Below are 19482 nucleotides of genomic sequence, written 5' to 3' on the forward strand. Positions count from 1 at the left end.
TAAAAAGTTAGGATCTAATGTTGACACTGTTCTCTTGTGCAAGTAGGAGATAGAGAGCTGCTGTTGGATTTACTCTGTGCCCACTGGAGTCTCTGTAGACTGTGATGATCACTCTGGGGAGTGGGAAAGAGAAGGTAGCTGGATACACATCACCAAATGTATTTATTAATATATCTTGATTTGCTTTTTGGAGATCGCTGTTCTTCATAGTGATTGACCTAGTAACCTGAAACATACTTATTCTATGACTTAGGCACTTTGGTTCTGAGCTCCAGAGCTCAGTTAGGATATAAAATCATTAACATATGATATCTAACCTTCACTTTGCTACTGATTTTTGTGGAATGACTTTAAAGGAATTATTTAACTTAAGAATCTTTTAAAAAATCTGTTCCATAAGGCTGACTGCTCATAATAGTGCTGTAGGAATTAATTTTTATAAACATTTGCCTATTATATATGTTTTATAAACAGTTGCCTATTATATATTTTGTATTTTTATTCATAAAAATCCATTGTAGCAGAAAGATTTTTTGGAATGAAACAAGATAGACAATTTCTGTCCATTTTGCTGACTTGCTGAAGCCACATCACTCTGAGGGACTTCATTACTCTCTATACTATTGTTCTCCCTTCCTGCACCTCAGAGGTGGTAGTTCTCAACTTGTGATCTAGAGCAGTTTCCACCTGGGTCATGAGCTGATCTTTTCAGTATTAATGTTTTTTAGTGTATATATTTTCATTTCTGGAAGATCTTAGTAGTGTAACTCATGGTATTTAATTAAAAAACAGACTTCCCCTCATTAATGTCTGAAGTCATGTGATCTTCCCACTAACTCATTCTGTTGTTTTACAGTCTTTTGTCCTAACTCAACCTCAATACCTTTTTGAGAAGCAATACTCTATCAAAATTAGTTTCTGGAAATTTGTTTTTAAAAATTATATGTAAAGTTGCTTCAGCGTCCTGGTGCTGCTATGCCACGGAGCCTGTGCAATCGCCCAGCAAAGATGCGAGAGGAGACCCAGACCCAAGAGCAGCCCATGGAGGAGAAGGAGGTAGAGACCTTTACCTTCCAGGCAGAGATTGCCCAGTTGATGTCGTTGATCATCAACACTTTATATTCAAAGAGATCTTCCTGTGGGAACCGATTTCCAACTTGTCCAATGCCCTGGACAAAATCAGATATGAAAGCTTGACAGATCCAAGTAAGCTAGACTCTGGGCAGGAGTTGCACATTAGTCTCATTCCAAACAAATAAGACCACACCCTCACAATCATGGGCACTGGAACTGAAATGACCAACGCTGACTTGATCAATAACCTTGGTACTATAACTAGGTGTGGGACCAAAGCGTTCATGGAGGCTTTGAAGGTTGTTGCAGACATCGCCATGATTTGTCAGTTCATTATCAGCTTTTATTCTGCATATTTGGTTGCTGAGAAAGTGACTGTTATCACCAAACACAAAGATGATAAGCAGTATCTCTGGGAATCCTCTGCAGGGGCCTCCTTTATTGTCAGGACTGACACAGGGAACTAGTAGGTAATTGGACAGAGGTTATCATGTATCTGAAAGAAGACCAAACTGAGTACTTGGAGGAAAGAAGAATAAAGGAGATTGTGAAGAACATTCCCAGTTTATTGGCTATCTCATTACTCTATTTGTGGAGAAGGAATCTAATAAAGAAGTCAAATGATGAGACTGAAGAAAAAGAAGATGATGAGGAAAATTGAAAATGTTTGTTCTGATGAAGAAGAAGAAAAGGAGGATGGTGACAAGAAGATGATGATGATTAAGGAGAAGTACATCGATCATGAAGAACTCAATAAAACAAACCTCATGTGGACCAGAAATCCTGACAATATCACTAACAGAGTACAGAGAGTTCTATAAGAGCCTGACCAGTGATTGGGAAGATCACTTGGCAGTGAAGCATTTTTCCACTGAAGGACAATTGGAATTCAGAGCTCTTCTTTTTGTTTCAAGACTTGCTCCTTTTGACCTCTTTGAAAAGCAAAAGAAAAGGAGAGTTGTATGTGTGCAGAATTTTCATCATGGATAAGTGTGAGGAGCTAGTTCCTGAATATCTGAGCTTCATTAGAGGAGTGGTGGACTCCAAGGATCTTCTCTAAATATTTCCTGTGAAATGTTGCAACAAAGCAAAATTTTGAAAGTCATCAGTAAGAATTTGGTCAAAAAATGCTTAGAACTGTTCACTGATCTGGCAGAAGGTAAAGAGAGAAACTCAGAGCCGCTACAATACTACAGTGTCTGCTTCTGGGGATGAGATGGTTTCTGTCAAGAACTGTTACACCAGAATGAAGCAAAACCAGAAACACATCTATTAAATCACAGGTGAGACCAAGGACCAGGTAGCTAACTCTGCCTTCGTGGAGCATCTTTGAAGCATGGTTTAGAAGTGATCCATAAGATTGAGTCCATCAATGAGTACTGTGTCTAATAGCTAAAGAAATTTGAGTGCAAGACTTTAGCATCTGTCACCAAAGAGGTCTTGGAGCTTCCAAAGGATGAGGAAGAGAAGAAACAGGAAGAGAAAAAGACAAAGTTTGAAAACCTCTACAAGATCTCGAAAGACATCTTGGAGAACAAGGTCGAAAAGGTGGTTGTGTCAAACCAATTGGTGACCTTCCCATGCTGTATTGTCACACGCATGTACATCTGGACAGCAGACATGGAAAGAATCATGAAACTCAAGCTCTGAGAGACAACTCAACAATGAGCTACATGGCAGTGAAGAAACACCTGGAGGTAAACCCTTACCACTCCATTTTTGAGACCTTAAGGCAAAAGACAGGCTGACAAGAATGACTAGTCCATGAAAGATCTGGTCGTCTTGCTGTATGAAACTGCACTTCTGTCTTCTGGCTTCAGTTTGAAAGATCCCCAGATCCATGCAAACAGGATCTACAGGATGATCGAACTTGGTTCAGGTACTGATGAGGTGATCCCACCGCCAATGACACCAGTGCTGCTGTAACAGAAGAGATGCCGTCCCTGGAAGGAGACAATGACATGTTGTGCATGGAAGAAGTAGACTGAGCATCTGAAGAACCACTCATTGTGTTCTCTACTTCACCTTCATTCCTGATATGTTTTCAATGGGTTTTTTTGTTCTTTGTTTTTGTTAATATTTATTAGAGTTTTTATGGCATGACAATTAATACTTAAGTGGGAGATAAGATTTCTTTATACTCTTAAGTGATACTGTGATACTTTAGGCACTAAAACAGAACTAGTAATGCTTTTTCTAATTTCGTGTTGGCTTATTTTAACAGGTTGAAATGTTAGTTCTAAGACATGTATCCTATTGTTAATTTTGCAGTCTAAAATGTTTGCTACCAAGTTGTATCCCTAAGTAGACCAGACCAAATCTTTTTTTCTCTGAAGTGTTCCAAGATAGACCTTGATGTTTAAATAAAAATATTTGTTAAAATGGCTTGAGTGTCATCTTGTTAGGATTCACTTTTAAACTTTCCATCCCTTGTAGTTACCCTTTGTGCACGTACTAGTCCTCTAGAATCAAGTATGTGAAACTAAAGCAACTTGCTGGGAGGAACTCTCCAGAGCTCGTGAGTGGAAATGTAGTACTCAAGTCAACATTCTGCTCTAAAGAGTAATAAATGCAGATGAGTTTAAAAAATGATATGTAATACGGTTCTTAAGAAAATGTGTTCAGTAGAATCTAGGGCTTTCATAAACAGATGTTCATAAAAATACAGTAGTACTTCAGTGGTGCCTGAAAGTATTATTAATTTTACAAAAGCACAATTCTCCAATCTTTGTAAGAGGCAGCTACTTTTAATATAATTAGTTTCTCAATAGTAAAAATAACTTGTGTGTATTACTGTACAGTTGGAATGTGTATGAAGATTGTATTTGATTCTCAAAGCATCCCTGAAAGCTAAGTAGGGCAAATGTTGGTACCCTCATTTTACATATGAGGTACTGGGAAGTAAATGACTTGGCCAGAAACATACCAGAAAATGGGAGGAAAGCGGAGATGTGGACCCAGATCTTTCAACTTCAAATTCTGTGCTTTTCTCAATAAACTAAAACCTTGAAAAGTATATTCATTTGACTCCCACATAAATCCTGTGAAACAGATAACTTATTGAACTCCTGTAACATGCCAGATATTTTAGATCTTAAAATAGGCCTAAGAGATGATTTTTACTCCTTTTCCCAAATAAGAAAAGCTGGAACTCAGATACTTCCCAATGTTACAATCAAGTGATAGATACGAATTCAAATGTAGGTTTCTCTGATCCTAAAGCATTTATTTTTTCTACTTAATAAAATATTATTGCTCTTTCTGTAGTGTGTATCTGTCTGACTTGTAAACTGATAGTTCGCTGTGTTTCCATCTGGCCCGTAGACCAATAGCTAAAGAACCTTGTTCTAGTATATTCCTTTTCATTGTAGGAAATAATGATTAAGTGAATTTCCCCCAAAGATTGCTTTGATTTGATAGCACTTAATTAATTAAGACCTCTGTATGTAGGACTGGGGAGATAGCTCAGTTGGTAAAGTGCTTGCCTTGCAAGCACAGGGCCCTGGGTTCGATCCCCAGCAACACAAAAAAAAAAAAAAAAAGAAGACCTCTGCCTGCAATATCTGCCGTTTTTGTTTGTCGTTAGATAATCCATTCAGTGTTTTGGGAGTTACTTCCTCTTCAGAAACAAAACAAAACAAAAATCTGAATTATATAGTTATCTGCCAGCTCTAACGTTCTGGTTATCTCAGATGGTAGGATTGGCAGATAGGATGTGGATCTATTTACTTTTAGGAGTCTCTTTGTTATTCAGAGTGTAACAATAATGTATTTATCAGCAGTAAAAGATACCCCCCCCCAAAAAAAGAATGTCTATTATGGTATTTGGTGGGAATGTCCTATTAGAATTCCCTAACCAACCATACTCTTTTCCTATTAGGTATTCCAGTTCCCTTTTGTAAGCTCGAGCAAAAACAAAACATATTGTTTTGATGACATAGAGTGTAGAAGAGGTCAAATACATCAGGTATCATTGGTTAGATTTAGGAAAATATATTTCTCTTGATAATTTCAGTGAATCAGAAGTGATGGCCAAAATAAGAGATGTTTTATGTGAAATTCTCATCAGTATGACAGTTTCTTATTTTCATTTTTCAATAAGTTTGAGTAATTTGGGTGACCTATATATATAGTTTGTTCTGTTCAATTAGCTGCTGCTTAGTCAGTAATTTTTTTTTGTTTTTTTTTTGGTCCTGTGTCTCAGATAAAGAAGAATCTCACAGGTAATTGAGTCAATGCTTAAGTTTCTGTCAAAAAGCCATAGGTTTCTGTTTGAACTTATGAAGATGTCATTAAGCATTACATTAAGTTTTCTCCTTCACTGAGGTTGTCACATTTTTTATGAAAAAATACTTATCACAAATTTTAACTCAAGCCATATTTATTAGAAATGGTGGTAAAATTGAAATTTTATTGATCTGTACATTTCAGTTGTTACAATAATCTTACAGAAATTCCTAAACGGATTTCCTTCAAATTTATTAATATTCACCTTTCAAAAATTTCTAGACCTGAAGGCAGTATTTATCTAGGATTTACATCTTTAATGTTTTCTTACTTTTAGCTGTTGGCATTGAAGGTAGCTTATAAAAGACAGTAAAAGCTTATGATGGTGGAGCATGGATGGGGAATCACATGGACCATGAGCAAACTTCATATTTTATTTTCTAGATGAATAAATTTTTATATGTTAGTAATGAATAATTTCAGTCATGCCTTAATTGGACTGTAAGAAAGGCAAACTGTCATATTTAAATCTTCTTCTTCACCAATGGAAGGTACAGATGTGTAGAAACATGTCACTTGACAGAATTATATTTTGATTTGTCATAATATTTTTTTCCATTTACTCCCCAAAAGCACAGGAAGTAGTATTTACGAAAATGCATTTACAATTAGATAGTCCAACATAGAGGTAAAAAGAGACCATAAGGCATGAAAGTGGAACAAGAACTCATTTGTTGAAGTGTGTGTGTGTGTGCATCCACGTGTGCATGTGTATGCATGCAGGTGCCTTGTCAGTTCATTCACTCATCATTTATGTAACACTTAAAAAGAGCCAGACACTATGTGAGATGTTAGAATCATGACAGACATGATAAGTATATGACAGAGATACATAAAGGGTGTTATACAGGAATACAGAGGATATCCATCTAAAAAATCAGAACTCAGGTGAAAGTGACATACTGAGTAAGAATATGTAATAGTTAGGTGGGGGAAAGGTGAGACCTTACAGGTATAGGGAGCAGTTTATATTCAGGCCATGGAAGTAGAATAGAGAATTGTAAGCAATTCCAATAAAGGAAAGTAATTCCTTCAATTGAAGATAGTTCCTTCCATTAAGGATTTGTTTGAGTATCCATAGAAGAGCCTAAAGAAGTGTTTTAGTCACCTTTTTTGCCACTGTGACCAAAAGACCTGACAGAACAATTTTAGTGGAGTTAGAGTTTATTTGGCGCTCAGGGTTTCAAAGATCTCCATCATGGCCAACCAGCTTCATTGCTCTGGGCTGGAAGTGAGGCAAAACATCATGGCAAAAGAATATGGTGGAAGAAAGCTCCACGGGACATTGTTTTCAGGAAGCAGAAAGTGCACTGTGCTCAAAAAGGACAAAATCTAAGCCCCCAAGTCACACCCCTGGTGACTCACCTCCTTTAGCCATACCTGGCCTTCCTACAGTCACCAGATAGTTAATCCACTCAGGTAGATCAGTACACTGATTGACTTTCATAACCCAGTCATTTCACCTCTGAGTGTTCTTTTGTTGACTCTCCCATGAGCTTTTGGGGAACACTTCATATCTAACCCATAATATTCCACCCCCAAGTAAAGGAACTTTTTACTGAAAGGTTCAGAGATGTATTAATATGACATGTAAATTTCTCAAAGGTGAAGAGTGAATAGGACTGTACTGATGAATGCAGTACAGAGTACACCTTAGAATGTATATTTTAGAAAATTCTCTGTGTAGTTGAGGAAAGAGAATTGACAGGAAGTTATTTCAGTAATCTAAGCAGTATATAATTTAAAAATCTAAACAAATTCTATAAAGGGAAGAGAAGATAGATTCAAGAGACATTTAGATGATGGATTCTACTGTTCATAGCTTACTGGTTTGGAGTAGAGAATAGAGAAAACTTGGAATAGCTTCTAATGCGTGATTTGGACAACTTTCTGAATGGTAGAACCATTCAACAATGTAAATACTAGAGGAAAAGCAGCCATTGAAGTGAAGAAAGAAGGAAGGAATTGAGATTTCCAATTTTAGATACTTATGTAGTGGGTGAGATAGTAAATAACCAGCCAACAATAAACTAGATAATATTAGTTGTGATAAGTACAAGATACTAGATAATATCAGATTGTGACAAGTATTAGAAACAAGTTGTGGTGATGAGGGTAACTATAGGGGCCCATTTTTCTTTTTTTAAGAGTGATTGCCCAGGAAAAGTTTGGTTAAGGTCAGCTTTACAAGATGAGGGGTGAGGGGACGACACAGATAGACCAGGAAGTGAAAAGGCCTGGATGTGGGGAAGGGAGGGCATGGCCTGTGGAAATAAAAGGAGGCCCTGTAGCCAGAACATGATGTGTTTAGAATCATGTGAGATGGGATGAAAATGAGATGGAACCCATTATACCTGGAAATTTTTGCCTTATCCATTGAACAGGAGGACAAAACTGAGAAAATAGCCTAGGGACAAGTGAGTTTACATTATCAGCGATGGGTAGAACTCTGAAGAAATCTTCTGTTATTATTTCAGTATAGTGTGAATTGAGGTCATTTTCCTTTTACTGGAAGGCTTCTGAACTGGTTGTCTCTATGAGTGGAAAGCAGACCATTAGGGAACTATAGTAGGATTGTGGGACATGGTTTATGCTTTATTTATTATTTTAAAGTAAAACCAGTCAAACAAGTTATTTGGTTTTCTCTACCCACTTGGAGCTTCATGGGCCATCACAGAGAAATATTGAATAAAAGTGAAATTCCCATTTTATGTAGGAGGAAGGTGAAGCAGAGAAATTAAGAATTGTCTAAAGTCTTGGAAGTAGGTAGAATTTCAATCCAGATCTGATTTCTAAGTCTATGGGCTTTCTAACTGTAGTGCTCTGTCCCCATATAATCTACCCAATAAGAATTAAAATCAGCTTTGACTTCAGCAGTCAAGCCAGTTGTATTGAATTATGAAAGGTATCAGTTGCTTCCTATTGTCTGTTGTAAGGAAATTTTCCAGTTCCTTAAAGGGAGGAAAAATATTCCCTTAGTACTAGATTCTGAGAGGAATTTAGCACATAGTTAATTATGTATACCATATTAAATATCATAATGAAATATAGTTCATTGTTTGCAAATCACAGTAAGAAGTATTTATTAACCCTTGAGGAGGGCAGCATTATAAATAATAATACAGAAAGCCAAAGAAATCCAGATATATTGCTTTTTTGTTTATCTGACTTGATTTGGAAAACCCCTAAAATGATGGTTTATTAGCTTGAACCGTAATTTTGACAGGAGTTGGCCATTGGCCAGTCTCAAATCAAACTCTAGTGAGAGAGAACCTGAAATGTCTGTTATCTTTTGTTGGTAGAAGCAACATTCATGTTCTTGGCTATTAGATTTACAGAAGCCAACCCTGACACCAGCTTATAAAGATTATAACACCTGACTTGTGTTCCTGCTGAACAAATAGGCCATCTTTGTTAGCAGAGTGGAATATTAGCATATGCCTGGAGAGGGCCAGACATTTCAGAGAGCACTTCTGGAAGATGATGAACCAGGCACATGCCTTTGCTTTCTTTCTCTCTCAATGACCCATTGATATAATAACAACATGCATAAAGGATAAATCAATGGTGATGGTGAAAAAGAGAGGACCATTGAACTCACAAAGATTTTGGCACAGGTCTCAAAGTCACAAAGTAGATAGAACTATGGATGAATAAGCTAGAGTAGAGAAAAACTGCAGCCCAGAACAGAAATGGCAGAGGCTGCAGTGAAGAGTTCCTGACATGGAGAGCCCTCAGAGACTTCAAGCTTAGAATTTTTAAGTATAGAGACCAGGAACTAACTAGAACAGTAATCAGAGTATTGAACCTATTGGGCCATTCTCTTTCTTCTGTGTATCTGGAGTAATTCCCTATAACAACAAGCTTTAACTGCTTAAACTTAATGGATTCTTGACCCAGTTACGTCCCATGGTGTGTTTGGAATGGTAGAATGGTGGAGCAGAGGCTAAGGTGACTGAACTTAATTATTACTAACCCAGAGGAAAACACGAAAGACAACTCTACTTAGGAGTGAAATACCCTAAAATAATACAACCTCAAAGCAAAATTCTCTTTATTTGATATTTGTTCAGTTTAAAATAAAGGTACTACCTTCTTCTGGCACATATACCCTGAAAGAAAGCCTAGTTGTCAACAGGACCTGATGTTTTATACCATGCTGGCACTGAGGAATGAAGTCTTTTAACATAAATCTTTTCAGCTTCAAAGGAAATCTATCACAGTTATCTATACTAATCAATCTAATCACTTTTTCATGAATTTGAAGGGAAACCAAGGGTCATCAGATAATTGAAGAAATGGGACCAAGTTGAAAAAATAGAGTAGCTTGACCCAAAAGGAACAGAACAACACAAAGAACAGAGAAGAGCTTTAAAAAACTTAATATCCTTAGAATTGACTTCCAGCCTCTTCCTGGCACATAGGAAGCTGAAAAGAGTTTTATGTCAACCCTAACAATATTAGGAAGCTGTACAAGATCATAACTTTTCTTGAAACTGTCTTAGGAAAAGGTCTCAGGGCAGTAGCGCAGTGTTTAAGGAAAAACAGGTAGCTCCAAAGAGAGAAGATGTGAGTACCAATCACCAGTGGCAGAGCATGGGAAGAAATTAGGACCACTGTATAAGAAGGTAAAAGATTTCAACTAAAGCTTTCAACAAATAGTGGGCTACTGTGAAACCCTAGCAATTATAAGCCCGTTTACACCTGCTCCACAGCTTCTGCATTGTCCTCCTTTGGATATTCAGAAGGAAGGTTGTGAGCAAGGCAGTTAATCTGAGGTTTAGGTCTGGAAGAGGCGGGTGGCTATGGAAAAGCATAGTCCTTCTCTAAGAACAAAAGCATTAAACTTCTGGGGGAAGAGCTCCAAACTCTGCAGTCCCAGGGGACAGATAAAAACTTCTTGTGGTTGGTGGAAAAATAGCTAAATGCATAATTTAATTGGAAACTGCAACACCCATCTCTCAGTAATTGATAGAACAAATAGACAATCACTAAGAATGAAAGACCTTAAAAACACCCTCAATTTACCTCTCCTGTGAACACTTGTAGAATATACATTTTTTCCAAGTATATCTGGAACACTCAGTTAAATCATATTTAGTACCACAAAAGAAAAAAAAACAAAATAATTGAAATATATAAAGTATGTTCTCTCACCAAAACAAACTAGAAATCACGAAAGATAGCTAACAAATTCCAAATACTTACAAATTACCCAACACACTATAATAGGTCATGAAACTATAGCATATAAACTTGTGAAGGAATGCAAGCTTAGAGGGAAGTTTATAGCATCTGAAACTTGTATCAGGAAGGAAGAAAGATTTCCAATCAATAATCAAAACTTATACCTTAAACTAGAATAAGAATAAACCCAAATCCAGCAGGAGGAAGGGAGAAATGAAGGACAAAATTCTGTGAAATTGAAAACAGAAAGAGTAGAGGGTATCAATAAAACCAAGATAGTTGTTTGAAAAGATTACTAAAATAAACCTATAGTCAGACTGAACACGTTGAAAGAAAGCAAGCACAAATTACCAATATCAGGAATAATGGGGTGTTACTACTGATCCTACAGAAATTAAGATAATAAAGTAGTATTTCAAATAACAGGATGGTAGCATGTCACAAGGACACTGAAGCCAGGTTGAAGATAGTCCTGTTGACAAAATCTGGAACCACTTAGCACCAAAATAATTATGTATATTTATGAATTATGAATCATTGAAAAATAAAGAAGAATTCACAATAGTTCAGGGAAAAGGGAGGAGGACTCTTGCTTAGAGAAGGCTGAATGCACTAATAAATATGGAGGGTGTACTGGAGTTGGACATTATTTTGCAACTGTGTAGGAAGGATTGATTCCAGGAAAAAATCACAGATAAATGCTAAATCTAAGGAGAAATCTAGATGAGATGCTATATATCACATCTTTAACATTATTGCTTCCAGATGTGACATCTTAGAAGGATACAACATCAGTCATATATATTCAGGCTGGCAGTTATATAACCTAAACAATACCCTCCATAGAGACCAAGTACATCATTTCCACAGTATTGTTATTCCTTTTAGAATTTAGGTCGAATTTTCTGAGGTATCTTAATTCTTATCTATATGAGCCTAACTAACCCCAACTTGTTCAGTTTTATAATAGAACTCAACCCTATAACCAATGAACTATATTCCCTTTAATAGAAAAGTGAACTTGATATGTGTTAGAGGGGTGGTGCCGGTGTGATTTCTAAGTCCTTGAATCTGATAAAGCCTGTGGAAAATTACAGCCTCTCAGGTGACCCTATTCTAGATTTGGATATACTCTTTATTTGGAAATCATTTCAGACTTACAAAAAAGTTCCAAGACTAAGAATACAAAGAAGACGTATATTTTTCTTCCATATTTCTCTTTTGTTTAACTTATTTGTTAGCTGTTTAGAAATTAGTTTACATTTAATTTTCTTTTCTACCACATTTGCAAGGATTTTATCCTTTAGTTGTGTAATTACATATTCTAAACAGTCTTCAAAACTGAGGAAAAGGGATACAAATATGTATTTTGAAGCCCAGATCTGTCTTGGGTCCCTATTTGTGGTTTTGCTAGCACCGTTAGAGTTGAGGCAGTGTAATTTGTCTGGGATGAAGAAAATATTGCACATTTTTATAGTGGTGGAAGAGTTCACAGCCTTTCTGTTGAAAGTATGTGAGTGTGAGTGTCAAACTTAGTGTCTTACAAAGTCATTAAGGTAAAGTTCTGGGAGGAATTATATTAAGAGCTAAAGAAGATAAGTGGTGTTCCTTGATTAGGTTGTTTTGGGGGGCAGTTTTCCATTTACTGGACTCTAAAGTTGAGAAATGAGAAGAGTGTTTAGAAATAACGTGATAAAACTGCTTAGGTTGGTGGATTTAGTGTTAAGGTCCAAACTTTGTATTTTGGTCGCTTATCCTGTCTTCTTTCTTCCCTGTAGTAATAGGAGGTGTGCAGAAGAGTTTGGGATTTTTTTCTTATTGGGTCACTGTTCACAAAACTAAACTCCGTCATAAAATATAAAACTTAGTGTGTTAAGATCTAAGTCTCTTTCTCTGCGCTTGAGGCCTCCTGAGTTGTATATTTATGAATTATGAATCATAATTCTTGACAGTCCTGAACTGTCAAGAATGTAAGAAGCCCTCATTTTTTCAGAGTAGAAAGATATAAAAGGATTTTATGATTACAAAGATGGAGGTTCTAAAAATTGATATAAACACAACATTCAGGAATATAAACACATATTAATCTTTAGAAATCTAAAGCAAAGACTTAAAGGCAATTTAATATTCTGTAGTGGGATTGGGATAATGAGGGTAGCAGATCAAAGGTAGAATATTCTTATAATTCACAACTATGGAGTTAAATTTTATACAGCCATAACTTTGGACTGTCTGTCAGAATGTAAAAATGCTTGTGACATAATGTGGAAAAATTAGAAAACATATTTCCTATAACCTGTGATTTTCACTAAAACTACTTATATTTATAAACAAGATGAAAGTTCATGGAAACTACTAATATTTATGAACTATGTTAATCAAAATGCAGGTAATTTTTCCGATTCTACATTTTGTATTTTCAGTAATGTTCTTATATAGCATTTATGATTGAAATGAAATTAACCACTCTCTTTTTTTAAAAAGGAAGTCTGAATTTTGAGATCTCGTCAAAGTTTCTTGTTCATCAGTTCAGAAATTATGGATAGCGAGTCTTTGACCCCTGCTGGGTTCCTGCAAGGGGCTAGACTTAAGTGAAAATTACTGACCTCTATGCCCAACCTGCTTTGCCTCCTCATTCTTTTTATTTCCCTCTCACCATCAGGATCTGGCCCCTACCTGTGTAGTTGTGATTTAATAGTCCTACCTGCGTTGCTACATCTGGAATTGTCTCCTTTCATCTCTTTCTAGGAAGCGCATTTTCAACTGAGCACCTCAAGCTTCAGCTCCAGAAGGAATCCCTAAATGAGTTGAGGAAGGAGTGCACGGCAAAAAGGTAAATACAACACTGAGAAAAATTGCTATGAGGGTTGAGTTTATCGGAGGTACAAACACTGTTCTAAATTCCCTGAGCCGCAGTACCATGGCATAATGTTTGCATCTTCTTTTTGTCATCTGTGTGCAATTTAGCTTATAGTTTTTTCTTTAATAGTTTTTTCTGTCCTACTCTTGCTTCTTTTTTTTTAAATTTTGTTTTTGTAGTTGTAGATGGATAGCATGCTTTTGTTTATTTTTATGTGGTGCTAAATATCAAACCCAGTGCCTCACACGTGTGAGCTACAACCCCAGTCCGCTACTCCTGCTTCTTGATAACTCATTTGGGTTACCTCAGCAGCTCTTAGAAAATTCAATTTCTCCACCATTGCAGTTTCCCTCCATGTTGCTCTCAGAACTCTCCTCTTAAAATACCATTTTTACCATATTTTTTTATTACTATAGTGATTCTTTTTTTAAATTTTTTTTTTAGTTGTCAGTGGACCTGCATTTTATTTATTTATTTATATGCAGTGCTGAGAATTGAACCCAATGCCTCACACATGCTAGGCAAGTGCTTTACCACTGAGCCACAACCTCAGCCCACTATAGTGATTCTTTTGCTCCAGTTTCACACAGGCTTCAGTAAATTGTCATTGTACAGTTAATTTTAGGTGCTCCTTAACATAGAATGTTGCTAATGGTTTTTTCTTTATTTGTCCCCAAACATGCTACCTCATTTCCTTTGCCACCTCAGTTCCTTTGCTTATCTTGACTCACTTTCCTTTAGAATCTTTCCATTCTGCATTTTTCTCTGAGAAACCTTAACAATTGAAGATTCAAGAGTATTAGATCTGAAAAGAACCACAGGGACCATCCATCCTAATAATCGATTTGCAAAGAGGAAAATAACTCAGGGAAGTAACTCTCCAGCTCATTAGCAAAGCCAAATGAGCTGCTGTTTATACAGGGGGGGAAAAGTGCTTTTCCTACTCTTACATACAATATTTGACACCAGATTCTCCAGCAAATACCAATCCTGTGTCCTGTGATTTAATACCATTCTGATACTGTCTGCCACAAGACTTCCCCCTCTTCCTAATCAGATACTAGTCACAAGCCCTGGATTGTGACCTGTGCTTTTGAATTAACTGTGTTCCCACAGACCCCTCCTCTGGTTTGATTAATTTGTAATTTACTAGCGTGGCTCACAGAACTCAGGTAAACACTTAGGTTTACTGATTTGTCATAAATGTTATTACAAAAGGATACAAATGAACAGGCAGATGGGAGAGAGGCATTATGCAAGGTATGAGAGAACCTTCATACCTGCCCTGGTATACCATCCTCAAGGCACCCCCACAATTTGGAAACTCATCAAATCTTGCTCAGAAGTTTCAAAGCTCTTAATTTCCATCCTTGACCTCCTCCACCATCATCTTAGAGATTGGTGGGTAGGACTGGAAAATCCAACCCTCTAATTAATTGGTCTTTCTAATGACCAATTCTATCCTTAGATTATGTAGGTACCCTCCACCCTAAGTCACCTCATTGTCATAAACTTAGGTATGATCAGTGTGGGCTTAAATGAATAACAACAACAACAACAAAATCACTCCTGTCATAACACCTAGGGTTTAGGTGCTCTGTGATTGAGATTTGGAACAAAGGCCACGTGTTATTTCATACTGTACCAAAGTGTTCTTCACATGATTCTACACCTTTTCCAGTTCACTTTGACCCTACAGTTTCTTCTAAATTATTTTGGTTCTTAAATTTTTGATGTATTTTAATTGAGCAGATACTTTATTCTATGAGTATTTTATGTGTTGGTTATATTTCTGTGTGTGTGTGTGTGTAGTGCTGGAGATGAATCCCAAGGTTTCCTGCAAGTAAGCTCTCTACCATTGAGCTACATCCCTATTGGTCATATTTTTTAGTTCAAGAAGAGAGCTGGGTCATCTCATGTTGTAATTATTTGTTTATTTGTTCTTGTTACTTTTCTAACATTGTAATAGGTTGTATTTTGAGGTAATTACAGCAAGAGTGGTGAGTGAAAGAATAGTTTTTGTTGTTTTGTTTGTTTTCTGGCAAACACCATATGGATCTTTTCTGAAATCAAATTGGCCTCATTAAATAATGTCTACAAAACCTTGCTTAGTTTACTCAGCCTCCCTAAATCTTGTATCCTTATTTTATAAATGGGTATAATAATATCAACCTACTAAAGCTGTTGTTATAATTAAATAACATTTGTGATGCTCTGGGTATGTAGTACTAGGTGCTCAATGAATTACTATTTGTGCCCTTTACATTCATTAGCATGGTGCTGGGCATACACAATAGCCCTCATTTTATATTAATTGATATTAGAGAGAGTTCAGAACTTTGGTAGATATTTTTCTTACCTCTACTTCTTAATTTTCTGTGGTCTATAGCCCATTTACTCTTTCTCTGCATTGATTATATAGAAATAAATGTTACAAAGCATGCAAGCATGTTTTTAAAATAATTTTTATTGTGTATTTTATATAGAATAGTTACATGCATATAATGTAATTTGATTAATTTCACTTGCCAGTCCCTCTCTTTGCCCTCCCCTACACCCTCCCCCTGATTCTCTTCCCCTACATTCATGGTCTCCATTCTATCTTTATGAGATCCCTTTTTTCTTTCTAGCCTCCACATATGAGAGAAAACATAATGACACTTGTCTTTCTGAGCCTAGTTTATTTTGCTTAACATGATGCTCTTTAGATTCATTTGATTTGCTGTAAATAACATAATTTCATTCTCCTCCTCTTTTCTTCTTTCTTCTTTATGACTGAATAAACTCCATTGTGTGTTTATACCACATTTTCTTTATTCATTCATCTGTTGAAAGACACCTAGGTCAGTTCCATAACTTGTCTACTGTGAAATTGCAGTCACAATTTTTTAATAAGTACTTTTTTCTTTCTTCATTAGAGAACTCTTTCTGAAGACTAATGCTCAGTTGACAATTCGTTGTAGGCAGTTACTCTCTGAGCTTTCCTACATTTACCCTATTGATTTGGTAAGTTTCATATTTTCTAAAAAGATTTTTCTTTTTGAAAAGATGATTTCCATTTGAAGTTTCCTCTCAATGAAAAACTCATACTTTAGTCTTAATCATAAGCTCCCTTGGGGCTCATTCAGGAGCTAGTATCTATTTTAAATGTATATTAATACTTAGTTGGGAGAATCACTGTTTGATTTTTTTTTTTAACATCAGTTTGGTTGTGAGATCATCATAGAAAACTGCCTAATTATTTTTTTTTCTTTTTAATCTTTTTACTAAACCAGATTACCCACTACTAACATTTCTGATATCTACCTGCAGATGCATGTGCAGTGCCTTAAAAATAAACTAGCTAATTAATTTATATTTATTGGTGTTTATTAAGATATTCCTAGGGTGACTATCTGGATGTTACATTTTGAGTTACTTCTTAGAATAAATACAAAAAGTAAAACTTATCTAAAACTAATTAGGATTCTTTTTATAGAACTGAATATATTAAATTTGATGGTTCTCTTATTAATGAAAATTGATTTAAAAGACTAATTTTCAGAGAAAATGAACAGGATTTGAATTTGCTCGCAGAATCTTATTAAATCATTTATAGATATGAATTAGTCAAAAGGTATTTTTACCATGATAATTTTACATGGTTTTCCCTGGATATGATGTCTCAAATATTTTTATTATAGAAAATTTCAATTATTGCATAACCACAGGAAGGTAGTATAGTGAATGATTATGTACTCATCAAACTGTTAAAACAAATATGATAATATTTGGAGTCTAAGATAGCATTATCTTTGAGTCAACACTGACCTGCTAACTTCTTTGATATTTGACTTAGAGTTGCTTTGCTTTATATATAAAAAGAAGTAATTTTACTCTTTGGTTAAATTCACAGAATGAGCATAAGGATTATTTTGTATGTGGTGTCAAGTTACCTAATTCTGAGGACTTCCAAGGTATTTTATTTCTTTTTTACTTCTAAAGATTTGGTGCATATAATATATGAGGATAGAATTATCTTGAAATGTTGTTTGCTTGGCACTTTGTCCATAAGTGTTTTGGGACCTTCTGTCTCCTCCCACGTAGAAGTATGTGGGTCATATTCCCTAATGAAAGATATAACAGAATATTTGGTGTAATCATGGAAAAATAATTATCGAACTTTTATTTGAAATTTAAAAGAAAATCACTTTTAAGTAAGCATTAAGCAAATCCGGGAATAGAGTTCTTAAGAATACAAATAATCTCCCTACCCTGTTGATTTGATTTTCATGAAAAATTATGTGTGGTTGGCAGCAGAAGGCTATTTTTTACAAAGCTATATTCCTGCTAACCTGAAAAGTATTACAAATTTAATTTTGTGACATTCCCACTATCATAGGTTTAATTTGTTGTACTATCATTTCTCTCCCTTTACACAGAGGTGTTATGGAATATGATTTATAATAATTCCTACATTTCCAAGTCTTTTCTGTTTTCTAATCTCATCAAATATGCCAAGGAAAAGAGATTCTCAAAGTGAGTTTTTTCCCTTAGTATAAATGATGCTTTGAGACCTACTAAATATCTTTATAAATTATTCCCAAAGCTAACATATTAGGCCTGTTTGGGTAGTTATTGGGTAGTTATTAAACCTATAAGGGAGCCTTACTTGTTTTGATTAGGATTTTATTCCACTTCCCTTTAAAGACACTATTACTATTTGTGGTCCTTAAACATTTAAGACTATTTTAATTAATTATCCTCTTCAGCCTTTATAAGAAGTAGTTGATATAAGGAGAGTTTTAAACCAGGAGTTGGAAAATCTTTGTTCAACTCCTGGTTCCCCTTCCATAAAACATGTAGTTTGGAGCAAGTCATGTAACCTTTGAGTTGATTTCCTAATCAATAATATGAACATTTTATATCCTACCTGTCTTACATGATTGTTGTGAAAATTGAGATATACCAGTATTTGTAAAAGCCTGAGATTTTGCCTTATCTTTAATCCTCACAAAATCAAAGGAAGCCTACAAGGAAAGTGGTATTGGGTGACTTGCTCAAGACTACAGAGCTAGGTGGTGATAGAGCTGGGATTCATTTGATTGCCATTGTACAGTGCTCCCTCAAACCTCTATTGGTCCCACAAAATGTGTTTTGGTATTAATTTTGGGCAAAGCTGTGGTTTTTCGAAGCCCATGGCACATCATTTTCCTCATTCATTCATTGAAAAAATACTTAACAAACACCTATATGGCAGGTGCTGTGCTGAATTTTGAGGATTCTCCTTTCATAACGCCTACAGCCTTTTGAAGCAGATCAATAATAGGAAAATAAGTAATTAATAAGCATTTAATCAAGGAATATATTATCATACAGTATGAGGAAACCTCCTTTAAATAAAGCAATTAGAGAAGCCCTCTCTGAAGAGAAACATTTAACAGAAATTTTAAAGACTGAAAGGAACCAACTATACTACAGCTCAGGGTATTTCTCGGATAGAGAGCAGGAAGTACAAAAGTCATGATGTAGGGGATGAGTTGATATACCTGAAGAAGTTTGAAAAAGACTCTGGGCCAGGGGAATGGGAGAAAAGATTTGTAGTTTAGGTAAGTCATGTATCTCTCAGCTTAATTTCTTTACCTGTAAAATGAGGTAGTATTTATATCTCTAATTCATTGTGATGATGGGATGAGATGACATCAGAAAGATCTTTTCAGAGAGGAGGTATGCAATAAATATAATGGAATTCATTGAAAAGAAGAGAGGAAAGAAAGGAACAAAGGACAGGGAAGACCAAACCATCTAGACCTGTGTGACAGGAGCACAGTGACAAAGGGAAAAGTTATGTTAGAGCTGGAAGGAGAGGTCATCCAGGACCTGGAGGCCACACTAAGGAAGTTCAGTTTTATTCTCAATGAAGTGAGCAAGGCCTGCAGGGTTTCAGGAAGGGACATGACATGAACTGAGCTGTGCTTTTAACAGTCACTCTGACTGCTAAGTACAGAGTGATTTGAAGAAGTAGTAAGAGAAGCAGGAATAGCAGTAGTGGTGGTCTGTTATTTTAATCTACTCAGGGAGGGTTCTTGGTTCTA

General features: G+C 35.8%; 1 protein-coding gene and 1 pseudogene across 2 annotated transcripts in view; both read left to right on the plus strand.

Moving 5' to 3' along the window:
- The window catches only part of Uvrag (UV radiation resistance associated), a 324556-nt gene that overhangs the window by 163617 nt on the left and 141457 nt on the right, over positions 1 to 19482 (plus strand). For both annotated transcript variants that reach the window (XM_047516341.1, XM_047516342.1), the window contains exons 9-11: positions 13297 to 13381; positions 16327 to 16414; positions 17304 to 17364. In XM_047516341.1, coding sequence (XP_047372297.1) covers positions 13297 to 13381; positions 16327 to 16414; positions 17304 to 17364 — 234 coding nt within the window. The remainder of the gene's footprint in view (positions 1 to 13296; positions 13382 to 16326; positions 16415 to 17303; positions 17365 to 19482) is intronic.
- LOC124958354 (heat shock protein HSP 90-alpha-like) lies at positions 871 to 3404 on the plus strand (annotated as a pseudogene).

Source organism: Sciurus carolinensis, chromosome 11 (assembly GCF_902686445.1).
Source record: "Sciurus carolinensis chromosome 11, mSciCar1.2, whole genome shotgun sequence".
In the NCBI taxonomy this organism is placed as follows: Eukaryota; Metazoa; Chordata; class Mammalia; order Rodentia; family Sciuridae; genus Sciurus; species Sciurus carolinensis.